At 40.9% G+C, this 15,948-nt stretch overlaps 1 protein-coding gene across 1 annotated transcript in view; it reads right to left on the reverse strand.

Moving 5' to 3' along the window:
* The window catches only part of farp2 (FERM, RhoGEF and pleckstrin domain protein 2), a 61,525-nt gene that overhangs the window by 44,056 nt on the left and 1,521 nt on the right, over window positions 1-15,948 (reverse strand). Inside the window, exon 2 of the mRNA XM_088914606.1 lies at window positions 12,523-12,748. Coding sequence (XP_088770732.1) covers window positions 12,523-12,723 — 201 coding nt within the window. The 5' untranslated portion in view covers window positions 12,724-12,748. The remainder of the gene's footprint in view (window positions 1-12,522; window positions 12,749-15,948) is intronic.

The following is a 15,948-nucleotide window of genomic DNA, read 5'->3' on the forward strand; positions in this document are numbered from 1 at the left end:
TTAATGAGGAGAAATAGCACTCTTTTGTACATCTAATGCTAAACAGTCCCTTACAAAGATGCAGCCAAAAAAACTTTTATAAGAATTTTAGATGAGTTCTACCAATGTCAGGAATACATTTTCTTAAATTTAGTTCAAGTCCCTTCAGTGCCTAATACCCAAGAGCTTTTGGTTCATCAAAGAGGACTCGAATGGTTAAGGTGTGTTGAAGGTTATGACGTGCTCCAGTTTCTTCTCCCACAGAACATCTCATCGCCACATTAGCTCCTGATCATCTTCTAATTAGTTCCAGCCTAACACACAGTTTGGCCACCTGGTCTCCACTAAAACTAGGCTGATGTATAAAATATCACTGCAGCTGTGCAAACACCTCAGTACCCCCTTTTATCTAGCCATCCCAGACATACTGCTGGCTGCAGACTGTCTCTTTCTAACACTGGGGGCATTAATTATTACCGACATCTTAATGACAGCCAGCAAGGAACAATATTTTGTCTTCTCAGGATGATGAGGAAGATGTATTCACAAAAATGAGAATTTACAAAGGCATTGAAAGCTATAAATAATGCAAGATAACAGTGAATTTTATCAAGTGACCCTGATAAAGACTAAAATACAATTGAAAACACTATTCCCCCACTAACAGAGAAGTAAAACATTAAAAGCAATCATGAAAGGATTTGAGTAAGCTTTAAAAATTACAATAGAAGGTCACAGTGAACATGAATTAATGCAACCCGAGAAAAAGTCATGATTCACTACCTACAATAAGTCACTGTTAACATCAAAATCCAGACCATGACAAGAAGCTTGTCAAAACAAACCCTTTTAAAAATTAAAAATGTCCTCTAAAAAAAATGCAGGATTTAAAGTGTATGGAAATTGCTATAACTTATGGAGATGGATTCAAAAGAATACTTAATGTAGTCTGCATGTTTATTAAAAGTTGCAGGCAATCTCCCACCTACCTCTCCCCGATATCCTGTTTTTGTAAAAACAGCTGCATGTAGTGTCCACACGTGGTACAATCGGTTATCTTTGTACATCACGATTCCCTGGCTGGAGGGCACTTAATGCGACGCTTCTCTCATTCATTCCCTGAATTATCTTTGAACATTATGCATTAAAACAGTAATAAACAAGAGCTCATGGTCATACACGGCAATTAGCAGACTATATCTCCATTTATTTCGAAAGTGCACAATGACATAACTTATTCTAATTTATTCCTCCACTTTCTCTTTCTGTAATAAAAACAGGACTATCTGAGCAGACAAAGGCAAATATGCTTCTTTATAACCAAAACTTCCCGGGCAGTTCTGCATGTCGAACCCAGATCACAGTACACAACGCCAGGCTCAGGGCCCCTAATCACATGACTCTATCCCCCCAGGCTCCTTTTAGGCCTCAGTTAGGCTAGTCACTTCCCTCTCCAAGCGGCTCTCAGTCCCAGCAATGACATTCCTCCTGTTCAGAGCTGCTGAAGATGTATTATTGTAATGCATTTAGATGTTAAAAAACTGAATGGTTAAAGCCTTCATTCATAGACAAATGGCTATAAGCAAAATGTTTAATTTTCTATTTCAACTTCAATTCTAAAATATGTAAACTACACAGAAAAACAGTGCTATGTGGCACAGATTAATTCAACCGCAAAACAATATTTTAACAGACCACATGAACTATGAACTGACCTTATCTGAGAAACTAACTAAGGAACAGTATGTGCCCAACACTAAATATTTTTTTTTAAAGAGTACAGTATACTGTAGATATGCTTAGCAATACAGACTCGCTTCAGTCTTAGACATTTTAAATTTTGGAAAAACTACATTTGGGAATTTTGTTCACCATCTCTAGCTCACGTTCACTCTACAATTGTTTACTACACCTACTTAATTTTTTAATATGTATTCGTTGCAGAATTTACTGTGGAATTCTCTAAATGTTAATCTGTCGAGTGTTTTCTGTACATTTAAAAGAACTCGGCATTTACCCATAGATTACTGGCAAACTGGTCTGCTTAAGATTTATACCCACCTTACTAATAAAGAGTTTCCCGCATTTGTGATGATTAAATTAAAAACTACAGATTTGACTTTGGTCCAATGATACATTTTCTAAAGATACAGTGTATTTCTTCTGTTTCAAAGGTAATTCTTTTTCTTGAAGAACATAAATTAGAGGAATACAGTTCTGAAATCCATAATAGCTTCACTTCAAGTGAAATATACAAGAAGTAACTCATTCACTTAGCTGCTCTAAACACAAGAGCACATCAAATTACAGTTTATTCAAAACAAATTTACAAAATAACACTCATTTGCTTACCGAGCGAAATGCAAAATGGAATTCTCTTTCCTTGAAATGGACTTTTAGTCCATGGTGCACTTAATTACATTCACTTTGTGAGGAAAAGAATGACAGACTTTGCATCTTTGTCAGCAATGCTGTTTTTGTCAAAGGAAGGCAATTTCTGTATCACAGTCATACATGTGTTGAAACATCTGAAGAAACCAGGCTGAAAAATATACTACAGCAACAATGAAGACACAACACTCACAATACACGAGTCATGAAAAACTGCTGCTCTTTTGAAATCCCTAAATTAAGTCACTTAATTAAGAAGGAGGAACAGCAATCTAAGGCCTTAATAAAATTCAAGTGGTACTGATCAAATCACATCGGAAGCTAAATGGGCTGGAAAGTCCACTCTCAGCTCGAGTAACAATGAAAATAAGACAAAGTTTGAAATGTGATAAACAAAATTCCACTGACACCCACACAAGTGATTCAATTTGATTTTGGCGATTTTTTTTTGCCCGATTTACGCCGTGAATCTTAATAAGTGCATTCTTCTCATTTCTCGTTCCTCATTCTAGGGGCTTAAAGTCTAAGAGGCCCATATGGCAAAACATCCTGCTAGTCCTTCATACATGCCCCTGAGCCAGCCACCTCCCTCTCCTCTGTCTCAGCCGTCTGACGCGGCAGCTCTGCGCCCCCTGTGGCTGTCTCCCGTGCTCTTTCTGTGCTCGTTTGATATAAAGCTGAATGAAGCTTCGCCTCTCCCCTTCCCACTGCTTTCTCACACACCGTGGCTACACAGACCCCCCCCTCCCTGCCCTGTCTGCGTGAGCCACCACAGTCGGCCAGGCCCCTTCTCTCTGCATAAAGGCTCCTGTGTTCCCAAGCTTAATTCCCTGCCAAACGCCACAAGATTGGGTTCCCTCCTGCTCAAGGGGGGGCAGCTGTCAGTGCCATGAGTGAAACAACCCCTCCCAGCACTTGCCTTCCCTGCAAGGGAGTCACAACTGGAGGGCCAAGGGCCAAGCAGGCTCTCACAAGATACAGCAGCTCTCAGGTCTCGTCTGTCACAACCAGAGCACAGGGGTCCAGGTCTACACAACACTCACAAGATACAGCAGCTCTCAAGTCTCGTCTGTCACAACCAGAGCACAGGGGTCCAGGTCTACACAACACTCACAAGATACACAATACAAAAATGATTAAGTCCAGTAGGTATGTATTGTTTCTTCTATTGTGGCATGTGGACATTTGAAGCCTTTAATTAGCACGGTGCACACAATCAAGGAGGTTATCCATCACAGAGGTCTGAGATTCAAAAAATACTGTACTCTACTGCACTAAGAATTTTTCTTATGAGCACATCTGTCCTTTTAACTTCAATGTGCTGCAGGTTTGCACAGTCCTGTGTTGACTTTCCCACAAAAAATATACAATTAGTCCCTTGCAAGAACAGTAAACTAAAAATGGCCTGGACAGACAAATGTGAAGCTGAAGTAAATGTCAAGTGTTTTTAATAAATTTTAAAAACTGAATCTAAAAGGAAAATGCCAGTAATGGCTTACCCAATTAGCTTCAAACTTCAGCTGCTACAAAAGAAAAATGTAATTTTACAGTTACAAGAACAGAAAAAGATGTAGGCCATAGCCTAAACAGCTGCACTCTGCTTATGTTTAACGAGAGCAAAAAGGGTGTTTTTAACAGAAGCATGCATTTCAAGAACAAGAGTAGTACAAACAGAATGATAGATGGTGTACCATATTAAAGAGCTTCAGAGATTATCCATTCTCAAACATGACTGCAACACTAATCAATGCTTCCCTGCTCTGTAAGCTACAGGAAATCCTGGCCGTTGTAGTGGTTTCCTTATTACTTCCTGTATCCCTGCGTACGAGGCCCTGAGGAAACCCCAGATCAGCTGGGATAGAGACAAACCACAACAAAGCCTGCTGAACCCTGCATACACCCACATCCAATAGTATGAGGAAAAGTAACCTAGCTTCTGGGGATCCAAACAGGGTCTATCAGAAAAGCCTGGAAGTATTTCTTTGCTAAAAAAAAAAAAAAGAACTTGACATTCACTATTTTTATTAAGCATCACAAAACATTAGTTTAAATACTAAGTTTGATACTCTTGAGTTTAAATTTAAATATTTTTTTGCACAGAGGGAGGCCTCCTTATTGACAGTGCTGTTAAATGAAGGACTTTGCTCTAAAACAATTAATGTGAGATATACTACACATACAACAAGCAAGTATGACCCCCGGGGTTTTTTACCAGATGGCTCTACTGAGTACTAAGGTAATTAAACTAAACAGTGCCAACCAGTTGCTAAGAGTAAAGAACTTTTGATTACAAGTATATCAGCACCTGATATCTTATAGGCTAAGCAGTGCCTGGCCATTACTAGAATGGCAGACCTCCAAGGAAAACCAGGTTGGTGCCATTTTTGCAAGTAGTGTGGGTAGTACTCTTCACTCTGGACTACAATTTCCCAGCCACTGCCCCGATATGGAGACTAGACCCTGGGTTGTACGAGGCACTTTCCTTCAAACGAGATGTTAAAACAAGGTCCTCGTTTACTGTCGTTAGTGACAGTAGTGAAAAGAGTAGGGGCGTCATTATTACCACACACTCCTTCCAAGCAATAAAACCTCTCCGTTGCCGTTATAGCTTCTGGCAATATTCAACTTGTATTAAGAACTTACAGAGAGGAGGATTTCAGATCATCATGTCATCATAAGTGAAACCTACCTGCTCATCTGGAAAGACTACGAAGCTAAAATACTGTAATGCACATCTGTATACTGTATGAACAGAAACACTGAACTGCATCAAAGAGGTACAAAAGTGTACTATTTTGCACAGTTATAAATTACAAGAGTATTTTTGCTCTTTAAAGTTTTTCTCAACTGTGAATCAGCTCAGATTTCAGTTACATGTTACATGTTCCATGTTCTTGAATTCAATGTAACCTTTTAAGACTAAAAGAACTAAAAGCATTCTGTGAAAAAGTACAATGTGATTTGACTTAAGCTATTACGAGCTCTTAGAGCAACAGGGGTTAGGTTGAAATAGGCGACTCAGGATTTCATAGCAGACCCTATACCAAGCTTATAAATACAGCAGGAAGCAGCTTAAGCATTTTAACAGGATCTTAAAATGGAGGGGGGGGGGGGGGGGGGGGGCGCATCTGAATTTCAAAGAAAGTTTTTTAAACAAGCTAGATTACTTACTAGCTAAAATTATATGGCTTACTTTCTTATTATTGTCCCTGCAGAAATCTAACAGTTGATTAGGTATAAAAACCCAAGTATACATTCTTTAAAAAAAACAAGAGGTATAAATCTCAGCAAAAACTGAATCTTTCAAAAATGTTTTACATATAGCATACAGTGTATCTAAATGCATGATGTTCAAAGTCATTCATACCAGGCAATCAGCCCATTGTAAGCCCCTCTTGTGGCTATGAAAACTTTGGGGAAGTGAATCCTTTAACCTTTTAACAGGTTCTTAAATGTTTCATTTGGGATACTCAACCACTACATAGTAGAACCTCTTCAGCTCCTCGAGACTGCCAGTCTGAGCTTGATGTGCTTTCTTTAGTGCATACTCTTAACACACTGATCGTGTTCCACCAGCCACTGGGTCACCTAGTTTGATTTTAGCTTTGTATTGTACAGTATACCTAGTGATCTGACAAGTCCTCAGTTCTAACAAGCACACCAGGACCTCCGGATGCGCAACAACCCTAAAGCAGAACAGATAAGCCAGTATCAACAATGGTATTCCTTCCTGTTCCCAGCATACCATTGGCAAGGCTGTCCATAAACTTCACTATCAATTTTTTGTTTCATCTAAACAAATATTTTGACTAGTAAGGCAGTAAGGTACTATTTGGTATACTCATATCTTTTTTTATTCATTGCCACGGAACCCCCTAACAGACCCCTGAACTCATGAGGTCAGCCTCGATGGGTCGTCTTGGAAGACACTGTATGCTGACGGTGCCACAATATTGTGGTGTACCATATCCTGATGATGCCAGCATATTTTTTTTTTTGAAGATTCCCAGTTCCCATTCTTGGATACAAGTTATCCATTTAAACCACTATTCTGAGTTCACATGTAGGTAAAACTTTAAGTCCTCTTTCTGGTGGGGTATTAACCACCCTATTACCCTTAGACTTCTTAACAGTACAATCCGAAGCTGAAAACGGATATTTTATCATTAGCACTAGAGTTGTCGAGACTAATACATTTTACTGTAGAATTTTAGACAGTTCTCCCATGTTCCACATAATGATGTGGTACTGAGCGTTCTTCCTTTGAATTCAGCCTCTTTGCATGCCAACTGCAGTCAAGCTGACTTCCAGGAGGTTTTTCTAAACTTCCGAGGCTTTCGGAAACTACCCGATGGCTAAAATCACCAGATAATTAATGTATAGCCTTTATTACAGAGTACGAATAAATCTGAACATTGTGTATTTAGGAATACTTTTTTCTACTGATAGTTCTATATTCAGTAAGCCTTTTCAGACATCAATGAAAACCCTTCACGTAGCCTACACCTGCAGATTCTTTGGAAAATCAACTTTAAGGTTGAGGTCATCAAGGGTATCAATTTATTGTCAAAGTAATGTAATTATGGAACGGAGATATTCACATTCCTTCAAAAGCAAAATTAAGATGACTTGATACTTTTGAGGTTGCTGGCATATTACTTCTTATAACTGACCAGCAATAAGGGCAGGAAATGCTCTGAAAGTTGTAAGGCACTTATTAGAATTAAGATCTTTGAGATCAGAAAGAACTGCACAACATTTGAAGTGATTATTTAGACTGTGACAATACGCTGTATCGGATTAAAACCAGAAACAAAACTGGACTTCATTAACCATTTACGCAAAAAAAATTTTTAGATGAGTCAGATACCTGATGCAAACATTACTAGTACACATTACCAGAGCTGATCTGACAAACATGATCGTCCAGGAATTTATGTGGGGAAATTATCTTTCAAAGATGGGCTGCCTCCTAGTACAAAACCCTCGGCATGATAAGCATTGTCATTTGTGGGCTCTATCTCTTTTTTAACGGAAAACCTCATATTTCATTGCTCCATTTTTTACAGCACATCTTGAACGGGTGTCCATATTGTATTTTTTATATGAAAATCGGGCAACTCATTGGCATCTCTCAGTCCTTTACTTATGACTTTTATGGAATGCCCAGAAACTGGTATTTTGATCTTGAATAAAGCTCCTAAATTTTTGCAGATTAAATCCAGTTAAAGAAACTGAACCATGGTGAAATGCGATCCAGACATTTCAGGCCAAGGCAAACCACTGATTCTAGAGTCTCCGCCACATTACATAATATACCCAGCAGGACACTGTTTTGAATGACTATTGTAAAGATAGACAGAAGGTAGTCACAAAACCCTTTCACAAACAAAACAAAATGGCCAACTAAACCATGTACAAGACTGCAAGATTTTTTCCTCATAACCTCATGAATACGCATTTACTGTGTAATTTAACTCAGGTTTTATTTGGCCAATTTATGAACTCTATGAACATGAATTGTTGCATCTTAAAATCTGTAATTGCTTTCGAGACGACTCTTACCTTTACACAGATTTATTACAAAAACAATGCAAGACAAAATCAGATTTAAGCAAAAAATAAGGCATTCAGCCCTTTTAAAGACGTTTGAAAGGACATTAACAAACAAACACATTTACACAGAACTTAAATCTCTAAGCTTCTAACTTTCAGGATTTAAAACAAAAAAAAGTAGCTTTAAAGAAGAATATAAAACTGAAGAGAATAAAAAGGGATAAGAACTTTGCAGGTTTCATTAAACACACTCATAAACTAAACCTAACTAAAAGATGATCTTTAATGAGGTCAGTACACATAACACTTTGCTTTTATTTGTTCCTTAATAAGAAGGAATAATAATTCCTTAACAAGTATCCAAGAATTGAAGGAAAGAAATGGAGGAAAAAACTACAGCTGTGCTGTTACATGAAGAGTCCAGTTACCACAATAAGAATAGGGCACCACATAAAAATACTTTACACCTCCAAACACACTACAATTTTCTTCCTTGTTTTTACCGATGTAAAGCAGGCGACAGTCTTTGAGGAGAGCCACTGTGAACTGCTATTGTAAACCCCAGGGACAGTGTCTTCACCCCCTGCTCAGCTGCAAAGCCCATTAAGGTCCTACAGGAAAGCTCAAGGCACGCATTCCAAGGAAACTTGCTAAATGAGGAGCAAAACACACAAAGGCCTTCTGCTTGCGGTGCGTTTCTGTGGTGTAATGTGTTTAGACGGCAGCGTAAATGACAAGGCGAGGGCCGCGGGGCGCTCAAACCAGGAGGAGGGTGCAGTCAGATGGGTTCCCGCTGCAGTGGGAGTGACGAGGCCAGAGCAAGCCGGGCACTGCAATTTCAGACTCCAGCTCTGCCTGGCACACCTCCAGATCGGAGAGACGCGCACAGCCCCGTTCTGCGTCGCGGCCTCTCGGCGCGGTCCTGCCTCCTCAATGCGAGGCGCACTCGGGTATCCCGTAGAACAACGCTGAGGAATCTCAGGATCTCCCCCTGGGGAGCACGTGCGGCGCTCCGCAAACGAGCGCCAATCTTCTCTCAACAGTTTGTAAATAGTACAGCAGACATAACAACACATAGGATACTAAATCTAAACAGGAAAGTTATAATTCATGGTAGCAGAATCCAAAGCAAACAACTCCATGAACTACTCCTGCTGACTAAAAAAAAAATCATTGCCCAGATACGAAAAGCTTTCAACTCGAAGTTTAAATATAGTAAGTGTACTTTTTTAGAAGAAGTGATGCATTATGTACTTTGTGGAAAAACTGGCGAGGGAAGGTCTCTAGAGAAAAACCTTTGTAACTCTTTACATCTTTACAATGTTTCACACAAAGAACCATTATTAACAGCTATCTTACAACTCGCACAACACACTGCTGTTGCTTGACCCATTCCTGCAAGATAACCACTGTCTCAGAAAAACTAAATGGTGCACAATCGGTGCATTTTTCTTTTTCTTAATATTTTACTAGTCAGGCTCAGAGATAAGGAAGGCCTGGGAGTGACTGAGCAAACCAGAACACCTGTTTCAATAGCTTTCCATGTAATTACTGCCAGAAGCAAATTCCACTATCTTTACAACAAACTCAGTGCAGCAGATGTACAGACAGCAGTGAGTAGACACTGGTCTCAATGTCAGACAGCACTCTATACTCTAAGTTTAAAAGACTGAATCGGGAGACAAACGGCATACATTCTGAAGAATGAATAAGAAAGATCATACATTTCTGAATTGTAAATGTATTTTCCTAACTAACACAAATAACACTTTACCTATGTAAAAAAAAAAGGACCCCCAATTACACAGTTGTAGCATGAGACACGACTGTATGCACTGTATACATGCAATAAGTCAATCTACTGGTCCTACTCAATCCTTAACAGTACTATCACTGTTACATGCAGAATGACTGAACTTTCTCTACAACATAAAAACTGTTTCTCTGTTAATGCAAATGCAAAACTGTCCTTTAAATAAACATGGAGGAACTGCAATCATTCATTACAGCTACAGACTGCAGTGCTTTTGGGAGTCCTGAAGGCTTGCAGTGACCTGGATTAGAAAGACCACACTGTGTTTATGGATTCCAAGTATTAAGCACTAATCTCCAGGATTAGCAAAGTAGGTGTTTTAGGGTATTTCTGGTGGGCAACAGAGGGGAAGCAAATTCAGATACTTCTCTAACAGCTGTCAACCACAGTACATGCATGCACTTGCACAGTACTCTTTGCTGGGCTTTTATGTGCCAAAACAGCTGTTGCAAACTGTTGTTTCAATGTTTTTTTCCCTTAAAGCCTGTTTTTGTTCCTATTAGTCTTCTAATCCTTGTTCAGTAATTTCTCATTAAACCAAGAGCACGGAAGACAGGAGGGTGCACGCCCTTGAAATCTAAATATAAAGGAAGAAGCACCACAGTTCATGAAACACCATCCACTGTGAAGTGGTTTGACTAGGAAATTCAGCACCACCTTCGATGAGCCCAAGGTTTCAACAGAGGATCAATGAGGTTACCTCTCTGCACTACTGCACTACTACCTCATCCCGCAGCCGGCAGAGGATTCCTACTCCGTTGGGCCCCTGAGCAAGGCCCTTAACCCCAACTGCTCCAGGGGCGCCGTACAATGGCTGACCCTGCGCTCTGACCCCAAGCTCTCTCCTTGTCTGTGTGTCTGTGTCTCATGGAGAAAAGCTGGGGTATGCGAAAAGACGAATTCCTAATGCAAGAAATTGTATAGGGTTAATAAAGAAACATTATCATTATTATCATTATCATTACTAAGGCTCCTGTTCAGCCACGCTGCCCCACTGTTAAACACACAACCCGAGTTAACTCAGTTCCACAGGAATCAATGGCTATATCCTCGGATAAAAAAAAAAAAAAGACTTTCTACTTTGGAAATGAGAATTAGGGAACACTAACTTCTGCTTGGGACATGGGACACTAACGTAGGACACCAAATGGACACAAAATTAACAGAACATGGGTCAACTCTATACAGTCAGCTCGGGTCTTGGTATGGCTTCTGCACTTCAGATTGCATTGCTGGACTCTCGGGGACACTTTTTGAAGTAAGTGGTCACCTAATTTTCCTATATCACCAACTCTTCCCTCATTGAAAATTATAAGTTATCTACGAGTCCCCTGGTGGACTGCGTTCCTGCAGGACCAGGCAGGAAGTAATACTAGTCCACAGCATTGAATTATCCAGCCTCACAACACTTCGTGCAGATCGCTGGCTGGCGCTCAATGTTTGACACCAGGGATAAAGATGTGAGAGAGGCTGGCAAGCTGTTTCCTATTCCGTCTACGAAACAGCCAGCCGACGTGCCCGGGGGAAAGCTGACACTGCGGAGAGAACAGCTGGCCTTCCTCATACAGCACCCAGCTCTGCCTCCCCTGCCAGCCTGCCTCTCACAATCAACAGCACCGGAGGAGGAGGAGGAGGAGGAGGCGGCATTTGAGCTCCTGAGCCCGATCTACCTTGCAGCTGTCACCACAGGGCAGCTCACACACAGAGCGAGCCCGAAACTGAAGGGCACGTTTGTTTGTTTTTCTTTCCATTCTACGTGTAACAGAAGTCACAGTCAAAAAACCTGGTAACATTTTCCCTTACAACAATCTTTTCACCAACATGTCAAAAAAATTCCATTACAGAGCTGGCGAAGTAAAAGGGTGAACCGTGCTCTGCGTAAGAAGGGAGCTTTCCATCCCACTTCACACAGCACAGCCTTCATCTAATAAGGAGCACCAGCACAATTGTTGGGACTGATATATTTTAGACAGCTTGCGCTTTCAACTAGCTCTGGATAGTAAGCTACTTTTTATTACAGGACTCTTTATGTACTGAGTAATCAACTACTGTAGCAGGAACAAGGACACATCGCTGTATGAAAAATGCAGACAGCTTTCCTGCTGAAAGCAGCTATTACCAAGGACAAAAGAAAAAAAAAAGGCTACAGCAGAGATGAGAAAAAGGAATGATGAAACAGAGGTCTCAAACAATACAACATACCCACAAATCGCTTCCAATAAGCAAAGGCAACTAAAACAATACTTGTTGTGCATAACTCCAAACTTTAAGTTGAATGAGAAACATTGTTATAGTAATTACAACCATAAAAAAAACAGAATTCCACACCTAATTTGCACATGAATACATATCCCCAGAAATGATCTACAAGGAATGAAAAACTAAAAATGATGTTCCCAACCTGTGCTACTTCGATACTTCATTTTTAAACCACGCTGTTTTAAAACCGCAGCACTACACAAACACCATCTTACATGAAACCCTTCAAGGCAGTGTTAAACGCTTCGACAGGAGATCCCATTTAACTGAAAATCCAGAATATCAAACACGCTTTTTTGGTTGTTACAAGATACTTGTGCTTCATGGTCATGGATGACGTCAAGAAAAAGACAGAAGGAAAATCGTGGAACATGAAGTGGGTGGACTGACTGGATGCACGAGAGGCTGAACTGCAATACCATATGCGCACGACTCGTTAAAATCAACTCCCGCCAGCACCGCCAGCAGCCGGTCAGCTGGAGCCACCCCCCGACGTGGAAGAGGGTCATGGGGAGGCCACTCACCTCCGTGTCGTAGATCTCCTGCGTGTTGTCCAGCCCTTGAACCCGGATCTGAAGCCCCTTGCCTGGGCCCTTGCTGCCTGAGGCCAGGGCGGTGCTCAGGCTCTGCCCTGGCTCCAGGGTACTGATCCCCACATTGGCCTGGGCGCCCAGGCGGGTACCGGGGGTCTGCAGGACGCGATACGAGCCCTCGATCTCGCCCATTGTTCACCTGCGGGCCGCCGACACCCTGCCAAGACAGAGATGAGCAAAGCTAATCAAGCAGCGTACTCAAGTCCATTCCAGTCCCGCACCGGTTAACACCTCAACCCCCAAGACCGCCTTAAACAAGCCACTTTCACGGCCTGTGGCTTCACACGGCACGATTTCTCAAAACTTGTTAAAAAGGCCCCGTACGACCGCTGTCATTTCATTTTGAACTATTACTTCCCATAAAGAGCTGTTTGTTCACAGGGGAAAAAAAAAACTTCTAGAGATGCTTTAGGGATGCAAATTACTTCGCGTGAAGTTGAGAACTCGAGCTAAACGCTTCACGGCTGTGTACCAGCTAATCTGCGAGTGCACGAGTATTCCACACAGACAACAAAGAACTACTATGAACACCAAGCAACAGAAAACAAAAAAACAGCTAAATGAAACCTTAAAACTGTTGGATTCTCAATACCTGTTTGTGAAAAATGCTCCATAGAGCAATGCTGCTACTGTAGGTAGCACATCGAGATCTTCCCCTGGTATAAACTCTGATAAAGCAACCAGGAAATTCTTCAACACTGGACACAGATCAGAGGGACTATATCACAAAGAGCCTTTCACAGTTCAACCAATCACTTACTGCTTCCCAAATACTGTTTTGGAGCTGTACTGATGGCTTGAATTCTCAACTTCTGACTCATTCTTTTTAAAGGGATTCATCTGAATAAAGGTTTGTGTGGGTGAGAATACAGCATAAATGAAAAGTGCCAGCTGTGCAAAGCCACAGATTTAAAACACGGCGATGTGAAATCTTCAGCCTCTCGTCAGTTATAGCTATTTTTGGTGGAATTGTCATAAAAACACAAGTTCAAAATACATTTGAGGGCATAGAACAGGACAATGAATGATTTAAGCACAATAAAAATAGCAGTTCCTTGACAGACAGCAAGACACTAACGAATCAATGCACTGAATGCAGAAAAGAAAATTTCCACTGAGCACTTCTTGCCGCGCTCTGTAGCATACGTACAAGAAGTGACACTTCTTTGAACGTGCATGCTAGTATCCACAAGCCAATGACAGGAGTAATAACTGCAAAGCCACAAAAACCTAAATCCAGACTCGTCAAATGATATTGATGGTATTACAGAAACTCACACTTGCATCGTGTTTCTGGAATGCATAACTGGAAAGATTAAAAAAAAAAAATTAAAAATCCCCATGATGAAGCTAAACAAAATGTACGAAGACGCTAGCTAGCAGGAGCTCAAATGCAGTCACATGGAAAACCTAACTGCATGCAAGATGTGTCATTGCTTGCAGTGCCCATCTGCAGACACCTGTCCCTCTGCCTAACCTCGGAGCACGTGCCGTGGAAGGGGGATGAAGCACACCTACACTGCCCCAGTAAGTTTCTCAGCCAAATCACTTTCTAAACTCATTCGTAAGCGGTTTCTTATCAGGAAACAACAACTGTTTTGTAGTAAGTCCACTGACGTTTTTCTTGAACAGATGTGACACCTGTCAATTCTTCCTGCTGAGTATCACGGTCGTCGAAGGGACTGGCCAGTATGGGAGCTGCCATCCTTCTGGGGAGCCATCAGGGGTCCTACACAAAACCGTGATGCAGTAGTGCAGCTGGCGTGTCTATCTGAAGCAAGCAGCCCAGCCCCTACCATGCTAACAGCCTGATAAGTTAGAGTTACCAGTGCCTCTCTGTGGTTTTCCTTCAGCAGGTTCAAGCACCTCATCACCTGTGTCTAAGTAAGGAGGCAATTTAGTGCTTATAATACAACAACAGTCTAACGGTTTATGTATTTAAGTCCAAACGACTCAAGTGTGTTGCAGGCAGTCACAAACGACCAATCAATCAAAGTGCCGCCAAACATGTAATCAATATTGAGAATCTGTATACTTTATTTTGCTAAAAGCGGACAGAGAGCAATGTTTATCTCTCTTTGGTGTTTTGTTTGGTACTCAACCACCACAGAAGAGGTGCCTGTGGTTAAGTACTGTTTATAAAATAACGTGCCCATATTTTAAATTTAACTGACTGAAGTCAAGAAAAAAAACAATGATTTAAAAATCACTGTTTTAGAATGAGACCGCAGAACTTTCTTAAACAGCGGATCTTTTAGTGTTAAATCTATTTTGTACAGCAAAACGCCTTCTCTCTGAGGACTGGGAGAAAGTGTCAAAATGTCACTATTCTGCCAACGCCAATGTCAACAACACCTATTAGAGAGACAGCCCAAGTCAGACAAACACTGCTAAGGCTCTTTTAACAACAGTACTACACACTGCTAGCCTAGCAGTACTCAGAGACGTGTTAAATACTCATGTGTAGGAATTACTGTAATAGTGAGAAAAAGAACAGTTCAAAGAAGTCAGTTTACAGGAAGCCCCTTCAAAAGACCATGAAGAAGTTATTTTGAGATATCTTCCAAAACTTATTTTGCATTAACACCCACAAGAAAGAATACATCACATAGGCACATACTGTATTTCACTTCAGTACTGGAAGTGAAACACCAGTATAAAAGTTGGTGTTCTTTTTGTTTTTGCTTCATGTCCCAAGTCATCCTGTACACAGTAAAAGTACAGGAAGGGGGTGTTTTCACATGGCATTGCACATATTGAACCTTAAATTAAAGATCAGGAAACATCTCCAAAGAAAACTACAATACGATACAAAAAGCAAAATACCACTGTAATACACTGAAAAAACCTTAACCCAGTACCATAATATATCCCTATAGCTTTTTTGTTATTCCAGCCTATAATTTCGGATTGTCTGCATTTAATTTCTTAATTGTTAACTCGGAATTGTCAAATAATCCACAATTTAAAAACCACCTTAAGGGAACACCTAGTTTTAATGTTTACCTTTTGTTATTCTTATTTCACTCAACTTGGTTGAGATACCGAGCACTGTGCCGTGGAGGTAAAAACCATCCAGCTATTTTTAAAATTCCGTGTTATCGATGCAGGTCAAGGAAACTCTTCCTCATTGTGGACCGTCAGTGAAAAGCCTGCAAATATTTTGATTGTGACAATAAAGCCGCCCTCCACCTTGTTTACTATCTGACGTCACCCCCTTCTGTTACAGTAGCAGAACGTGTGACAACTCGGTTTGTTGACATTTTCCCGGGGTCAGTCAACTCGCATCCTGACGACCCCAGAGCAACCGGCTTCTCGGTGTGAGGGAGAAATAAACTCTCTTCGGGCTGTTTATTT

Source organism: Atractosteus spatula, chromosome 4, assembly GCF_055471065.1.
Source record: "Atractosteus spatula isolate fAtrSpa1 chromosome 4, fAtrSpa1.hap1, whole genome shotgun sequence".
NCBI classification, from domain to species: Eukaryota; Metazoa; Chordata; class Actinopteri; order Semionotiformes; family Lepisosteidae; genus Atractosteus; species Atractosteus spatula.